Source organism: Protobothrops mucrosquamatus, unplaced genomic scaffold (genome assembly GCF_001527695.2).
Source record: "Protobothrops mucrosquamatus isolate PMUCROS unplaced genomic scaffold, P.Mucros_1.0 scaffold_177, whole genome shotgun sequence".
In the NCBI taxonomy this organism is placed as follows: Eukaryota; Metazoa; Chordata; class Lepidosauria; order Squamata; family Viperidae; genus Protobothrops; species Protobothrops mucrosquamatus.
This window is the reverse complement of record NW_015386253.1, coordinates 2,046,614-2,062,219: the sequence shown is the minus strand read 5'-3', so window position 1 is coordinate 2,062,219 and position 15,606 is coordinate 2,046,614. Positions and strand designations below refer to the sequence as shown.

The 15,606-nt window shown below is 37.9% G+C and overlaps 1 protein-coding gene across 2 annotated transcripts in view; it reads left to right on the top strand.

Annotated features, from left to right (window-relative positions):
* Nucleotides 1–13,443, top strand: part of CTNNB1 (catenin beta 1) — a 31,964-nt gene extending 18,521 nt beyond the window's left edge. The window contains exons 3-16 of one of the 2 annotated variants that reach the window (XM_015822849.1): nucleotides 1,447–1,674; nucleotides 1,750–2,003; nucleotides 2,111–2,349; nucleotides 2,435–2,636; nucleotides 3,088–3,232; nucleotides 3,918–4,021; nucleotides 5,464–5,802; nucleotides 6,013–6,171; nucleotides 8,154–8,273; nucleotides 9,012–9,162; nucleotides 9,238–9,359; nucleotides 10,217–10,277; nucleotides 11,044–11,265; nucleotides 11,464–13,443. In XM_015822849.1, the coding sequence (XP_015678335.1) occupies nucleotides 1,447–1,674; nucleotides 1,750–2,003; nucleotides 2,111–2,349; nucleotides 2,435–2,636; nucleotides 3,088–3,232; nucleotides 3,918–4,021; nucleotides 5,464–5,802; nucleotides 6,013–6,171; nucleotides 8,154–8,273; nucleotides 9,012–9,162; nucleotides 9,238–9,359; nucleotides 10,217–10,277; nucleotides 11,044–11,252 (2,333 nt within the window). In that variant the 3' untranslated portion in view covers nucleotides 11,253–11,265; nucleotides 11,464–13,443. Of the gene's footprint in view, nucleotides 1–1,443; nucleotides 1,675–1,749; nucleotides 2,004–2,110; nucleotides 2,350–2,434; nucleotides 2,637–3,087; nucleotides 3,233–3,917; nucleotides 4,022–5,463; nucleotides 5,803–6,012; nucleotides 6,172–8,153; nucleotides 8,274–9,011; nucleotides 9,163–9,237; nucleotides 9,360–10,216; nucleotides 10,278–11,043; nucleotides 11,266–11,463 lie in introns of both variants that reach the window. The other variant, XM_015822853.1, reaches the window with a different exon arrangement.
* Nucleotides 13,444–15,606: the final 2,163 nt, after the last annotated feature.

The window sequence follows — 15,606 nt, the reverse complement described above, 5'->3', positions numbered from 1 at the left end:
GGTGCAAGAGGCGGCTACTAGACGTCTTGGACCTGACAATCCCGAGAATCCTGGAATACTTGCTTGAGGGCCTAGACGGGTTTAGCGCCTAACACTGTCCGCAGGCAGGTTGCAGCCCTGTCCACCGTACTCACCTGCGCCAATTCAGTGCCTTTAACACAGTATCCCAGGATACGCTCCTTTCTCAAGGGCGCCACCAACACTAAACCACCCGTGGTACATAGGCACTCCTGGGAACTGCCATGGGTCCTGCGGGCCCTCACCAAATCACCGTTTGAGCCCATCAGGTCTTGCACCCTGAGGTCTCTGTCCCTCAAGGTCAATTTCCTGGTCGCTATCACGTCAGCCAGGCGCATGTCTGAGCTTGCGGCACTGTTGGTCAGGGAGGACCTCTGCACCTTTCACCAAAATCGGGTGGTCCTCCAATTGGACCCTACCTTCATCCCTAAGGTCAACACCCTTTTTCATAGGGCCCAAGAAATCATTTTGCCAGAATTCTGCCCTAACTCGTCTCATGCCTTGTAACAGCAGTGGCACGCACTGGACGTTCGCAGGGTGTTACGCTACTATATCAAGTGAACGGAGCCCTTCCGCAAATCTGAAGCCCTCTTTGTTTCCTTTCACCATGCCTCTAGCGGGCAGAAGGTGTCCGCTTCAACCATAGGCAGGTGGATCAAGGCTTGCATCGCGGAGGCGTACGGTCACTTTCCCTACCAGTGCCACGTCACGGCACATTCTACTCGCAGTGCTGCGACCTCTGTGGCATGGGCCACACAGGCCTCTATTGAGGAGGTCTGCAGGGCGGCGACATGGTCATCGCCCTCCCCATTCGTACGGCATTATAAGATAGACCGATTTGCATCTGCGGACGCTTCCTTTGGAAGGAGGGTCCTTCAACAGGTGACTACTGGGGACGTGGCTAGGGCCCCCGCTGTTTCCTCCCCATTGGGACAGTGAGGCTTTGGTATGTCCCATTGGTGGATTCTCCATCTCTGGTGCTGGAGAAAAGGGGCGTTGTCTTACCTGAACGCCTTTTCTCAGCATGGAGATGGAGAATCCACTCCCACCGTTATGCTCAGTTAGGCCATATTAGGGGTCCGGGAGCCAACACGTTGGACTGTCGTCAGCTGCTTTCGCCTTCATCAAGACTGGGAGTGGCTTATCCCAAGACAGGCGTGGCAAGTTTGGCTGACTTGGTCTAATGGGCAGGAAGGCAGAGCTAACCCATTGGTGGATTCTCCATCTCCATGCTGAGAAAAGGCGTTCAGGTAAGACAACGCCCCTTTTCACTGTTAAAAGAGAATTTTACAAGATAATGTTTCTACTATCGTAAAGAAAATTTATATCTAGCATGCAATTTGTCTCTAAATTAAAATTGTAATAAAATTTTGCCAAATGTTTTCTCTTACTTTAGCAACTTATTTTTAACCACTTTATTGCCAGCAGCTGACTTAATGGAATTGGATATGGCAATGGAGCCAGACCGAAAAGCAGCTGTCAGCCATTGGCAGCAACAGTCATACCTAGATTCTGGTATCCACTCTGGTGCCACAACCACAGCTCCCTCTCTGAGTGGCAAGGGAAACCCTGAAGAGGAAGATGTTGATACCACCCAAGTTCTATATGAATGGGAACAAGGATTCTCTCAGTCTTTCACTCAGGATCAGGTAGCTGGTAAGTAGAATTCTGTGATCGTATTAATCACTCAAATGCATATCAGTAGATTAAAAAGAGCTTATTCTTGTTCAGATATTGATGGACAATATGCTATGACTCGAGCACAGAGAGTGCGTGCTGCCATGTTCCCAGAAACATTGGATGAAGGCATGCAAATCCCATCCACACAGTTTGATGCTGCACATCCAACAAATGTACAGCGACTTGCCGAACCTTCCCAGATGTTAAAACATGCTGTGGTTAATTTGATAAACTACCAAGATGATGCAGAGCTTGCAACTCGTGCCATCCCAGAATTGACCAAATTGTTAAATGATGAGGACCAGGTATGTGCACATTGATTCAGCTTATGTTTATTGTGATTGCTAAGAGGCATCACTTCGTGGACTTACTTTTGGATTTTGAAAATATTAAATTTCATTGCATTTATTAGGTTGTGGTGAACAAAGCAGCAGTTATGGTTCATCAGTTGTCCAAAAAAGAAGCTTCTCGTCATGCTATCATGCGTTCTCCTCAAATGGTTTCTGCAATTGTGCGTACTATGCAGAATACAAATGATGTAGAAACAGCCCGTTGTACTGCAGGTACATTACATAACCTATCTCATCATCGTGAAGGCTTACTCGCAATCTTCAAATCGGGAGGTATTCCTGCTCTGGTTAAAATGCTCGGGTATGTAAATTAATTAATTTGATGTATCTATGCACTATATGTTGGCTTTGGGTAGGATATTTGTTAATTTGACTTTTCTCTGTAGGTCTCCAGTGGATTCTGTGCTTTTCTATGCGATTACTACTCTGCACAATCTTCTGTTGCATCAGGAAGGTGCTAAAATGGCTGTCCGTCTAGCTGGAGGTTTACAGAAAATGGTTGCCTTGCTCAACAAGACAAATGTTAAGTTTCTGGCAATTACAACAGATTGTCTTCAGATTCTTGCATATGGTAATCAAGAAAGCAAGGTAATACTAAATTATATTCTGCAGTGAATAAGTAGTAAGTTGGGAAATTATGGGACACATATAAAATATTTTACTAAGGTAATCCCATTCTCTATTCTTGTGTATATGATTTGAACTTCAAGAATAGTTACCTTCATGTCAGTAATAAAACACTAGTTTCACATACAAATGACCTCAACCTCATGCATACATAATATCATTAAATAGGATTAGAAAGAATTACTGTCATCGGTATTAGGAGATTAGCCAATGGTCTATAATATAAAATATTTATTTATTACATATATACCACCTGTATGAGATTCCAGGAGAAAATGCAGTTTTCTACTTTAGTATGTACAGATATGCTGACAACAGGAGAGCAGGAAGAAATTGCAGTTCCATCTTTAAAAAGATTATACTGCTTAGCCTATATTGCTCTTTTACTAAATCCTTTTTTTTTTTTTGGCAGCTAATTATTTTGGCAAGTGGTGGACCCCAGGCTCTAGTAAACATAATGAGGACCTACACCTATGAGAAATTATTGTGGACCACAAGTAGAGTCCTGAAAGTGCTATCAGTCTGTTCTAGTAACAAACCAGCAATTGTGGAAGCTGGTAAGTGCTTCAGTTTCATTAAATCAGGACTGCTTTTGTTTTGGACTTATGCAAAAATTACTAAAAATTATCTTTGCAGGGAATACGTAATAAAATGACTATACTGTATAGGGAATATTCTAAACTGGGCGGAATGTATCAATAACAAAAGGTATTTTTAACAAAAATATTGTCAGTTAAGTAAACTAAAAACTATTGATATAGCAGACATTTTCCCAAAAAATTTATTCTTGAAATTTTAATGACTGTTAAAAGGTATATCGTATATTTTTGGTGTTACTATTGCAGTTTTTGTTCTTAACATTTTTAATAATTTTGATCTGTCCAAATATTTGGGCTTTTGGAAAGATTAGGCTCATAATTTTGTAACTTCTTTTACCGTGGTCCAGTTAATGGATTAGTAGTTTGTCAAACGTGGAATGTGTTACAGTCAGAAGTGCATGTCTTATGGTGAGAACCTATTGCAAGTATACATGTGGAATTGCGAATCAAATTAGATCTTGAGGCTAATAACTGCTCTATACAGTTCCTTGAACATTGTATAGCTGGTATCCTTTAATTTCATCATGGTTACATGAATACAGACATGACAGTAACTGTCCTTGCAGTGAAGTAAGCACATTAACAGTATTTCCTTCATAATGAGAGGTTGGAATATTGATAGTAAATTCTAATTGATCTTTAGGTGGAATGCAAGCCTTGGGACTCCATCTTACAGATCCAAGCCAACGTCTTGTTCAGAATTGTCTCTGGACTCTTAGAAATCTCTCAGATGCTGCAACTAAGCAAGTAAGGGTTGGGAACTTTGAAAGATTATTAATATTTTATTATAAACTGGTCTTGGTATTTAAAATGTATTTTTATTACATTATAGTTGATATGATACTGTTATTGTGGTATTGCTCAAAACTGAAATTATGATCTTTTTAAAAAACATTTGAATTAATGGATAGTTCTAGGGAACAACTTAATGATAAATTCAGGCAGAATGCTAAATAAGATTTTCATCATAATTTTAGGTCTTGTAATTTCTTGTTTTCATGTTGAACCAGATTAATTAATTAAAAGACAAATTATAATTTTATGGATTTGATTGGAACTGCAAGACAAAAACATAAATGCTTAGTTATTCATAATAAAAAAATATCTTTGGGCTCAAGCCACATGGTTATGACATACTATCAGAACTTCATCCACATTGTACAATTGAGAATTGGGTATAAAGATATTAAATTATTAATATAAGGTTTTTGTTTTTGTTAAGTGAAAAGCGTAACTATCTGATTAATTTGAAATGTGTATGATCAGGGGAAACACATATATCAGTTTCCAGCTCTATGATCATTTTATTATTTGGAATCTATATGCCCTTATAAAAACAACTTCCATAATGATGTAAGCATTTCCGTAATATATATAAATTAGGTCTAAATGAATTTAAAATATTCTTTAAATAAGAGGCTTCCCATATTAATTTGTTCCAATCGTCTTAGAAATAAACTTTTACCTTTATGTTCTAAGTATTCCTCAATAATTCCTTATCCTTATACTAACCTCAAGGTACAAGAAAGCCCTTAATGTGCCTTTATTTAGAAAACATAATGAGGACTTATACCTATAAGAAATTATTGTTCCTTGAAGGACTGTTAACTGTGATGCTAATAAAACAAAACAAAAAAGCTATGTTCTTGTTAGAAGCCACAGGTGAGAGTATCTTTACCAAAACACCAATAATCTAGGGTAGATCAAACAAATCTGGAGTGTGGTAGAGAGTATACAGGTAGTCCTTGCTCTATGACCAATTGCTTAACAACTGTTCAAATTATGACAAACTTCAAAAAAGGTACTCCACAAAGTCACCACTACCACCAGTCTCACAGTCATGTGATTGCATTTCGGGTGCTTGGCAACTGGCTTACATTTACAATCAGTTTAATCATCCTGCAGACACATGACTGTGATTTCCCATGTTTTTTGCCATTTTCGAGCAGAAAATATCAACAAACATCCATTGGATATGCTGCTGATACACTTATTAACCATGTAATTCATTTAATAACCATGGCAACAAGACTTTATGATCATGTGACGACCCATTTAACAACGATTATAACTTAGAACCAAAATTCTACACTTAATTGTGTTCATAAGTCAAGGACTATCTATAATTGCATACATAATAGCATATGATCTTCCAGAAAGGTTGATATTAAATACACCTCTTCTTACAGGAAGGCATGGAAGGTCTTTTGGGAACACTTGTGCAGCTTTTAGGATCAGATGATATCAATGTTGTGACTTGTGCTGCTGGCATCCTTTCTAATCTTACTTGCAATAACTACAAGAATAAAATGATGGTGTGCCAAGTTGGTGGAATTGAAGCCCTTGTGCGCACAGTTCTCCGTGCTGGTGACAGGGAAGACATCACTGAGCCAGCTATCTGTGCCCTACGCCACCTCACCAGTCGGCATCAGGAAGCTGAAATGGCCCAAAATGCAGTGCGCCTTCATTATGGTCTACCAGTGGTGGTTAAACTCCTGCATCCACCATCCCACTGGCCTCTTATAAAGGTAAGGTGATTTGGTAATGGAACTGTCAGTATTATGCTAGATTTGAATTGGGGAGGATGAAGTACACAAAATCTAGAAGGCTTCTAAAAACATCTTATTAAAATGATACAATGAATTAAAATTACTTTTAAAGGTTTGAGTTGTGGAGCTAAATTCTGCAGTACTGTGTATCATGTCATTTCTTTCTAATTGTTTTCCTTACATTTACAGGCTACTGTTGGCTTGATTCGTAATCTTGCTCTCTGTCCAGCAAATCATGCTCCATTGCGCGAACAAGGGGCAATACCAAGATTAGTGCAGCTACTAGTTAGAGCACATCAAGATACTCAACGTCGAACTTCAATGGGGGGTACACAGCAGCAGTTTGTGGTATGTGATTCTTGAGGCAGAATGTCATTAATTAGTAATGCAGGGATTCGAGGTAGAAAAGATCTCAAATTCTATTTACTTTAGTCAGTCAAGTATTTTTCCCCCAGCCCTGGTTATTGATCCATTTGTTACAAATTAGTATTTCATGAAGTAAACTTTAGTACAGGGGTCTTCAAACCTGGCTGAGGAATTCTGGGAGTTGAAGTCCACCAGTCATAAAAGGGCCAAGTTTGAAGATCCCTGCTTTAGTATATAAATAAAAAATCTGTTACATTTAAAGCAGCTAAATCAGTCAGCTGATTGCCATTAGTGCCCTTCTTTGTGGCTTTCCTACAAAGTCAATAGGGAAGTGGCAGAAGGTTGCAAAGGTGAAACCCTTATTTAAAGTACTGATGTGATTTGCTTAACTGAGAATGGAAGTGCTGGAATTTCCATTGCTAAGCAGTGTGGTCATGTAACATTGCTGTGTAAAACTGCATCACTTAGTGATAGAAATCCTGGTCCCAATTTTCGTTGTTAAGTGAGGTCTACCTATCAGAATGACTTGCTTTATGATATGAGTAGCTATATAAATTTTAAAAAATAAATGTCATGTTATAAATACTGTAAAATCTAAGGGCTTGAGGCTTTTAGTACTCATTCCCATGTACTGTGTAAGATTTTTAAAATTATTTGGGTCATGATAATCTTAGATCACAATATCCTCAATCCATTTGACATCTCAGTAGGTGGATGGGGTTTATAAGTAGTTTCTATCCATCTGTTTCTAGTAAGCAGACAGTAATACAAGAAACGGGGGCTTTAAGTACCTAGGCTACAGAAATTCAGATGACCATCAGGTGACAGCAAAGAGAAAATATTTTTTTGTTATTGGGTACAGTTTTTCAGACTTTGTACAATAACACTACCAAAATTCATAAAATGATTTTGTGCAATTGGTTTATGCTGTTAATGTGTGAAGTTGTGTTCTGGCATGATCTTCATAATCTCCATGCTGTAATAAATATGTATACCCATTAGAATAATTTTGATATGTATTGTAGCCCTTAAAAACATGGTTGTTATTAAGGTTTGTTTCTTCATGCTTTAACTACAGTCTTACAGATTTGATAACTCAGTGCTTATTGCAAATTATTGCAAAGGTAAAATTAAAACCAGTTCAGATGGTTTCCTTTTCAGAACTTGATCTCATAAGAGTTAAACTAATAACTTTTACTTGTTAAAGTATTGGTAAACTGTTAATATTAATTCTCTATAGGCAACCAAGAACATTTAAGCAGTAAATTTCAGTAAAGATATAGACATGATGAGGATGAAGTTATTCCAAAGATTTGTACCCAGAGCATTGTAGGTTCCAGGTGATTTAAGTTCATTGCAATTGAATTCACAAGTTGTGTTGCAATGTGGGGAAAAACATCGATGTTTATTGGCTTAATGAACTATATTAGATAGAACCCCTGGGCTCTCTGTGAGGCCCAAAGCCATGTGCACATCTCCAAATTCCCCCAAATAGGGTAATAAAATTTTTGGATGAGTTATCTTATTTGTTTTGGGAATAAGAAGCTAAAAGACAGAATATTTATTAGATCTTGAAAATTCAATAATGTCATTAAACCATTAATAAATTCAGCTGATTTTTCCTCTTAAGGTTTTTAAGTAGAAAAATCAACCCCTCAACATTTCTGTCAACTCAAAGACTTCCCTTTTGTCTCTTAATTGTCCTCCTCCCAAATGTGAAAGATGGGAATTCTGAACAGGAATCCCTACCCATTGCTGTTGCAGTGTTGTTAGATATGTCCCTTGAAACCCTTAAAAAGGCAAAAACATGTGACTAACCAGGAAACCTATCTGATAATTAAATGTATGAGAGCAGCTGAGTAAGTGAAAATGTTTATCTGATGAGGAAGAACGTTAATGTTGTGATGTTAATAGTGATCAACCATTCTTGGCATGAATATTAAGTCTACTATGTTTTTGTACAGGAGGGTGTGCGTATGGAGGAAATAGTTGAGGGCTGCACTGGAGCTCTTCATATCCTAGCTAGAGATGTCCACAATCGGATTGTAATTAGGGGTCTAAACACCATTCCACTCTTTGTGCAGGTAAGTAAAGTATTATGACAGATATTAAAACTAGATATGATCTAATGAAAGTACATTGCATGTGTTTTTTAAAACCTGATCTGAGTTCAGAGATTGGTAGTCAATACATAAGTTGGTATTCCTTGTAAAATAATTTGAAAATATGCTTGAAATCTCCAGTGGAAATAGGTTCTCAGTAGAGTTTCCTAAGGATAAGTCCTTGACTTATGACCATAATTGAACCTGCAATTTTGGTCAAAAGTCATGATGGTCATTAAATGGATCTCATGTAATTGTGCCCTATTTTATCCTTTCTGCAGCAGTTGTTAAGTGAACAGTTAAGTGAACAGCTATAGGGCGGTTTTGCCAGAAACCAGTAAATACTGGTTTCCAGCAAAAACATTAATTGCAGTCACATGACTGGGAGGTGCTGCAAATAACTGCAAATTCAGGCAGTTTGCTGAGCACTCAAATGCACTCATGTGATGGGACAGCAATTAGGACTTCACATTTTAAGTAGTTTTTGGGGGTCCCTCATAATTTCAAGCAGCCATAAGTGACCAGTTATAAGTCAGGACTACCTGCAGGGGATGCATTATTTATGTGCTCCATTGCAACTATAGTGTAGTTGTAATATTCAGTGTGAAGGTTCCTACCACAACTTGGATTCCTGATAATAGCCAGACATCGAGTCCTAGTTACTAATAATTTGTGTTTTAAAAACACCCCCAAATTTATTATTTTTCTTCCTACTGCTAGTTGCTATATTCCCCTATTGAGAACATCCAGAGAGTAGCTGCAGGTGTACTATGTGAATTGGCTCAAGACAAAGAAGCAGCTGAGGCAATTGAAGCAGAGGGAGCTACAGCACCATTAACAGAACTACTACATTCTAGAAACGAGGGTGTGGGTAAGTGAAATAGATAGGGATTCACTTTGCTTTGATTTTATGTTTCTCTACTAACATTCTTTTTTCCTTGGACAGCAACATATGCAGCTGCAGTATTATTCAGAATGTCTGAAGATAAACCCCAGGATTATAAGAAACGTCTGTCAGTGGAACTGACCAGTTCTCTTTTTAGGACTGAACCAATGGCTTGGAATGAGGTGGGTTAGAGTGCTAAATTTTCTCCATCTGACTTTCTTCCCATTCATAGAATTCTCTTTGAATTTCATACTAAGTTTCAAATTAAACATTTGAATAGAATAGAATAGAATAGAATAGAATAGAATAGAATAGAATAGAATAGAATAGAATAGAATAGAATAGAATAGAATATGACCTTGGAGGTCTTCTAGTCCATCCCCCTGCTCAAGCAGAACCTATACCATCTCAGACAAGCAACTGTCTAGCCTCTTTTTTAAAATCTCCAGTGATGGAGCGCCCATGATTTCTGGGAGCAAGCTAGTCCACTGGTTAATTTTCCTGTCAGGAAGTGACCCCCCTCTTCTTTGTGGCAGCTCCTCAAATACTGGAATACTGCTATCATGTCTCCCCTATGTTTTCTTTTCTTTAGACTAGCCAAATCCAAATATTACAGATAAACAGCAAACTATTAATCAGGATTTAGATTGAGTTCCTAGTACTTATTTTCATCTGTCTTTGCCCTATTTGCCAGCTATTACTTTATATTCTGTGTGGATTAATCTTCAGTGCAAAGTTAAATCACTGGAATACTTTTCCAAATTGATGTGCCTATAAAAATGTTATATAAGAAAGCAATCCATCCAATATTTAACCTTAACAGTATGACAAATATCACAGGAACAATTTTGCATGGGAAAAGTAATGTAAAACTTTCTTTAAAAAGGCTTCATTATTCTAAGACTATGTGAAAAGTAACTGGAACTGTCCATTCTATGCCTACATAGAAATAACATGTTTTTTGAAATTGTGGACCTGTAAACCAGTTTATAAAACTAAGATACATTTAGTTCAGAGGTCATTTTTCATATCTTTACAGAGTGCTGATTTGGGACTTGACATTGGTGCTCAAGGAGAACCTCTTGGCTATCGCCCAGATGGTATGTATCAATTCTGTAGCTGACTTGACTCAATCAAAACATTGAATGTGTACTAGCTGATCTTATTATAATTAACTTAGTTATTTGTATTGTTTGATGAAACAATGATAAAAGCTAACTTTCATCAGTCAGTGGGGAAGCCAGTAGGATGTCACATGACTGCAACTTGCAACATCCTGCTGTCTTCTCTATTAATTTTGCTTGTCAGAAATGGAATGGAAATCACAAATGGTAATCACTTGACCATGGGGTACTGCAACCATCATAATTGTGTGACAATTGCCAACTACAAGCACTAGCCATAAGTTTCCTTTTTTATTGCTGTTCTATCTTTGAATAGTCTTTGAACAAGTGGTCGCTAATTGATGACTGTACAACATATGTTGAAACCTTAGTACTTCAAGGCAATGTTAGCTGTTTGTATTCTAACATGTGAAGAGTACAGATTTATTTATATCAGCAGCATATTTTTAGACATGTTAGTTTCACAAATGTTGAAGAACAAGCCATACACTTACCTGGTGGCATATTTAAAAGTCTGTATTTAAGGTTTGTGTACTAGGTTTACAGCAGTATGCAGGCCAATGGCTTGGCTGAAATTTGTTTATGCTTCTGATAGTAGCATGCTTTATCCATGTAAATCTGGTCTAGAAAATGACCAGTGTGACTAGGTTATGGAAGTCACAGCCTGATACCTGGAACTTCTGTTGCATCTAACATATTGACATGCTTTCCCCCTCCTTCTTTGCCACCTTAACTTTTTTAGATCCTAGCTATCGTTCTTTCCACTCTGGAGGATATGGTCAGGATACCTTGGGTATGGACCCAATGATGGAACATGAAATGGGTGGCCATCACCCTGGTGCTGACTACCCAGTTGATGGGCTACCAGATCTAGGACATGCCCAGGACCTTATGGATGGACTCCCTCCAGGTGACAGTAATCAGTTGGCCTGGTTTGATACTGATCTGTAAATCATCCTTTTAGGTAAGAAACTGTATCTACAATCTGAGAACTTGGCTGGCAGGGAGGAACTGCTTTGGGCTGGTTCATATTGATCAGAAATAAGTATCAAATTTGAGATATAAACATTATTAACATGAATACATTATGCTGCAAATTTAGTGCAATTTTTAACATGAGTATTCATAATAATTATTCTAACTTTTGTTTTCTTTTACACAGCTGTATTTTCTGATCTCGCATTGTGATTGGCCTGTAGAATTGCTGAGAGTGCTCGTGGGGTGGGCTGGTTATCTCAGAAAGTGCCTGACACACTAACCAAGCTGAGTTTCCTATGGGAACAACTGAAGTAAACTTTTTGTTCTGGTCCTTCTGGTCGAGGAGTAACAAATGGATTTGGGGAGTGACTCATGAAATAGAAGAATGCACAAGAATGAATCACAAAATGAAATTTATCAAACTCTAGCCTTGCTTGTTTAAAACTTTTTTTAATTTTTAAATAACTGTAATGGTACTGATCTTGCTTGCTTTCATAGTAGTTTTCTCTTTTGCAGTAATTGTAGGGTTTTTAAGTCTCTGTGTTTAAGTTATAGTGAACATGCTACAGCAATTTCTGATTTTTAAGGATTGAGTAATGGTGTAGAACACTAATTCATAATCACTCTGATTGTATTCGGAAAAATGTAACATTGTGTAGCCCTTTTGTATAAAAAAAGTTAGACAAATAGAAATGGTCCAATTAGTTTCCTTTTTAATATGCTTAAAATAAGCAGGTGGATCTATTTCCTGTTTTTGATCAAAAACTTTATCTGGAAATGCTGGATAGAGGCCAATAAAAACTGTTGTATGGAACCTTGTATTGGACAGTTTACCAGTTGCCTTTTATCCAATATTATAGCCTGCTGTGATACAGATGCTTCATGAAAACAGTTATACAGATGGTTCAAAATTAAAGTAAACTTTTAATTCATTTTGTCGTGTGAAAAAGTTATTTCAGTCATGTGCACTACGATCCGGTGAAGTGCAAATTCATATATTTTTGCCCTAATGATACTATGATTTCCTGTCAAACAACATTCAAGGAATGCTTCACACCTACAGATTAATTCCATTCACTCAAGTTTTCTCAGTAGAACATAATATTGAGTAAATATTTAACATGATAGGAGTGTGCAGTTCTTCACTGTTATAATTTTATGAGTCAAATCATATAATTTAAATAAGGTGGAGGGATTGTAGCCTTCTATTTATTTGATGTTTCTGCCTCCTTGAAAATATTGCCGAGCAAACATGTATTCACAATATATAGGAAAATCCTTAAAAGAAACACTTTGACATGAAATGTCTTTTCTATTTATATACATATAAACAGCATTGGGCCAAAAAGAGAGTCATGGGGAAATGGGAGGTAATGCTATAATAGAAGTATTCTTTTCAGGGCCATTCAAGAAAAAATGGGCTTTTCCATTCTTTTTTTAAGCAGAGACTGCCTAGCTGCTGCAGATATAGAATAGGTTCCTGCCACTAGGACAGCATTATTATTTTTTTCTTTTTAAGTGTTGCACTTACATGAGTGTTTTTACAGTGCATTCATGTGGCACTTCTGACCAGCCTTGTGCAAATCACAGAAGTAGCATCCTGTAATTTTACGCTAGACAGGCAACATATTGAGTGTTTTATTATGCACGCATCTTTGGAAGAGGTGTGAAACAGCGGCTAGAGTATGTGCTGTTTAGTCTCTCATTGTTAGAAGAGCTGGCTAACTTCCAAGTGAATCTAGACAGGTGTCCAGGAAACTAAATTGACAGGTACAACTTTGAGAGGACGAATTCTGCCCCAATTGTTTAATTATGCTATTCCGTATAATTGAGCTGTTTTAATAGGAGCAATGGTAATCACAAAACTATTGTCGAGTATCAGCCCTGGCTGTCACACCAGATCCCAAAGATGCTTTTGTACCAAACTGTTATAGTGTGTGGAGTATGTGTGTGATTTCCAAAAATGAATCCTGCAAACCAGAAGCACTTTGAGATGTTTAAACATAACTTGCTTCAGGGCCTGCCTACTCAATATGGTTTGAACTGCTGGGTTGAGATGGGTAGGTGGATTGCATGAGCTGAAGAAAAATGTAACATTCTGTAATAGTCCATTATCAGATTGATAAAATTTTGTAGTTGTATAATCCTCTACAATAAATAAGAAATAGCCCCAGCCAGTGGTTTCTTGTCATTCATACAATGTCCCTCGCCAATCACAATATAGTATAAAAAATTGTGTCCCATCATAACTTCTTATAAACAATATTTAGGCATCTTGAGAGCCAATTTGGTCCAGTGGTTAAATGGCGCCTTAATTTCTAGTTCTACTTAGTCATGAAAGCTAGCTTTGTGACCTTAGGCTAGTCACTGTCTCTTAGACCAACTCGCCTCACATGTGGGTTGTAGAGAAAAGAGGAAGGAGCATTAGTAGATGTGTTCACTGCCTTGACTTATTTGTAAAAATAAGGCAAGATATAAATGTTACTATATTGTTACTAAATTTTAATAGCCAGTGTTCTACCTAACCATTTTATGAGCCTCACAAAATATTTTATACTGCATTACATGATACAGATGCTGTGCTGTTAATGGTTTGAAAGACAATAATTGGCACTTTGAACTGGACTCAAAAGCCTAGTGGTAAAAAATGTGGCAATAATAAAACTAAGTGTTACTCCAGTCTAATAGAATTATGTTATATATCTAGCTGCTGCATTGTCTATTGGTAGTCTGGGCCAATCTGGAGCTGCTAACAAAATCCTTTGTGCAGTCCCGAAGCTCATGAGGTTCTGGATGGGCCAAAATAAATTCAGATTAAATCTTTCCAAGATATTGCTAGCTATCAGTAGATATTGAGGTGACCTAATTGCATTAGCTCCTGTACGGTAGTCTATATGGGTTCAGGCACTTTCCCTGAAAAGAGGAAGAAAAAAAGATCTGTTCCAGCTGTCCAAGGCAGCCTGATGGAGAGAATGTCCGGTAGACTGGTTAATCGTGCTCCAGGCATGAATTAATAGAGCATCTTGCTCAGGTGAACTTCCTGAAGCTGAAGATGGGCAAAGGCTTCCTAGTCATAGCTTCTACCTGCTGATTAAGAAGGATTTTTTTTCTTCCTTTTTTCAAGGAAGATTCCAAGTGAGATTATGAACTAGCAGAAGCATGTCAAACTGACGGACTGCGGGCCAGATGCATCATGCTGAAAGCCATGCCCACCCCATTGCTGGCAATGGAAAAGTCACGATATGTCACGTGACATCACATGACTTGAGTTTGACATGCCTGAACTAGCAAGATCAACTTCTATTTCATAATCAACTTTAAATCCTGACTGAAAAGGCCTAAGATAATCCATTATATTTGGGGTCTTCTGTAGTTGATTTGCAATCACCTTCTCATCCCACCTTTACATGGAAATTGGAAAAACAATATTTTTTTGGGGGGAGGGAATTCAGGTTCATGGTATACTACTGCCTCCTTAAACAAAAATATCATTACATATTTTTCCAGAAATACATTACTTCCCACAGCTAGCTTTGATCATCTACACAAACCATTGATCAAGTACACAAGTGGCAGCATTCAAACGGGACCTTAACTCAGATGCTACATGGATAAAAGAATTCAAATACAAAAGGCATTGCCTAGTTAACTACAGTGAAACATCCAACCTAGAATGGAACAGACAATTTGATCTGTTAAGGCAGGGGTCCCCAATCCTCAGTCTGTGGACCAGTACTGGGCTGCAGCATGCCAACAACCAGTCTGCACAAGCAAGCATAGCCCCATCTGCGAGATGCAGCAGCAGACAAAACCACGCCCCCCCTAGTCCACAGAAAAAGCACTCTCCATGTAACTGGTCCCTGGTGCCCAAAAGGTTGGGGACCTCTGTTAAGGAACCTGGCAATTCATCTGGTGTGCATGCAGGGATTGATTGTGTCCTGTTATCTTTATTCTGAAGAGAGTTGCCAGGAAACTGGACATCATAAGTGCAGAGAAATGACATTTTGCTGCTTTGACTGCTACTGTCTAGGCCAAGGGTAGGCAACCTTGGCTCTTTTATGACTCGTGGACTTCAACTCCCAGAATTCCTGAGTCTAGGCAAAAGCGCTTAACCAGGTTCTGCTTCTGGTTTTCTGCCATTGTTACTTTAGGCATCTTCTCAGATATTTCTCTCAAAACCATTTCCTTTTACAAATCCCCCAAGCTATAATCAGAGCAAATGCAGTGGCAGTCTACGTTGAAATGATACAGGATTTAAATCTAATAAGCCATACTTTTTTGAAGTCAATTTTTACAATTTTTTATGGAAATTGTCAAATCTTTATTT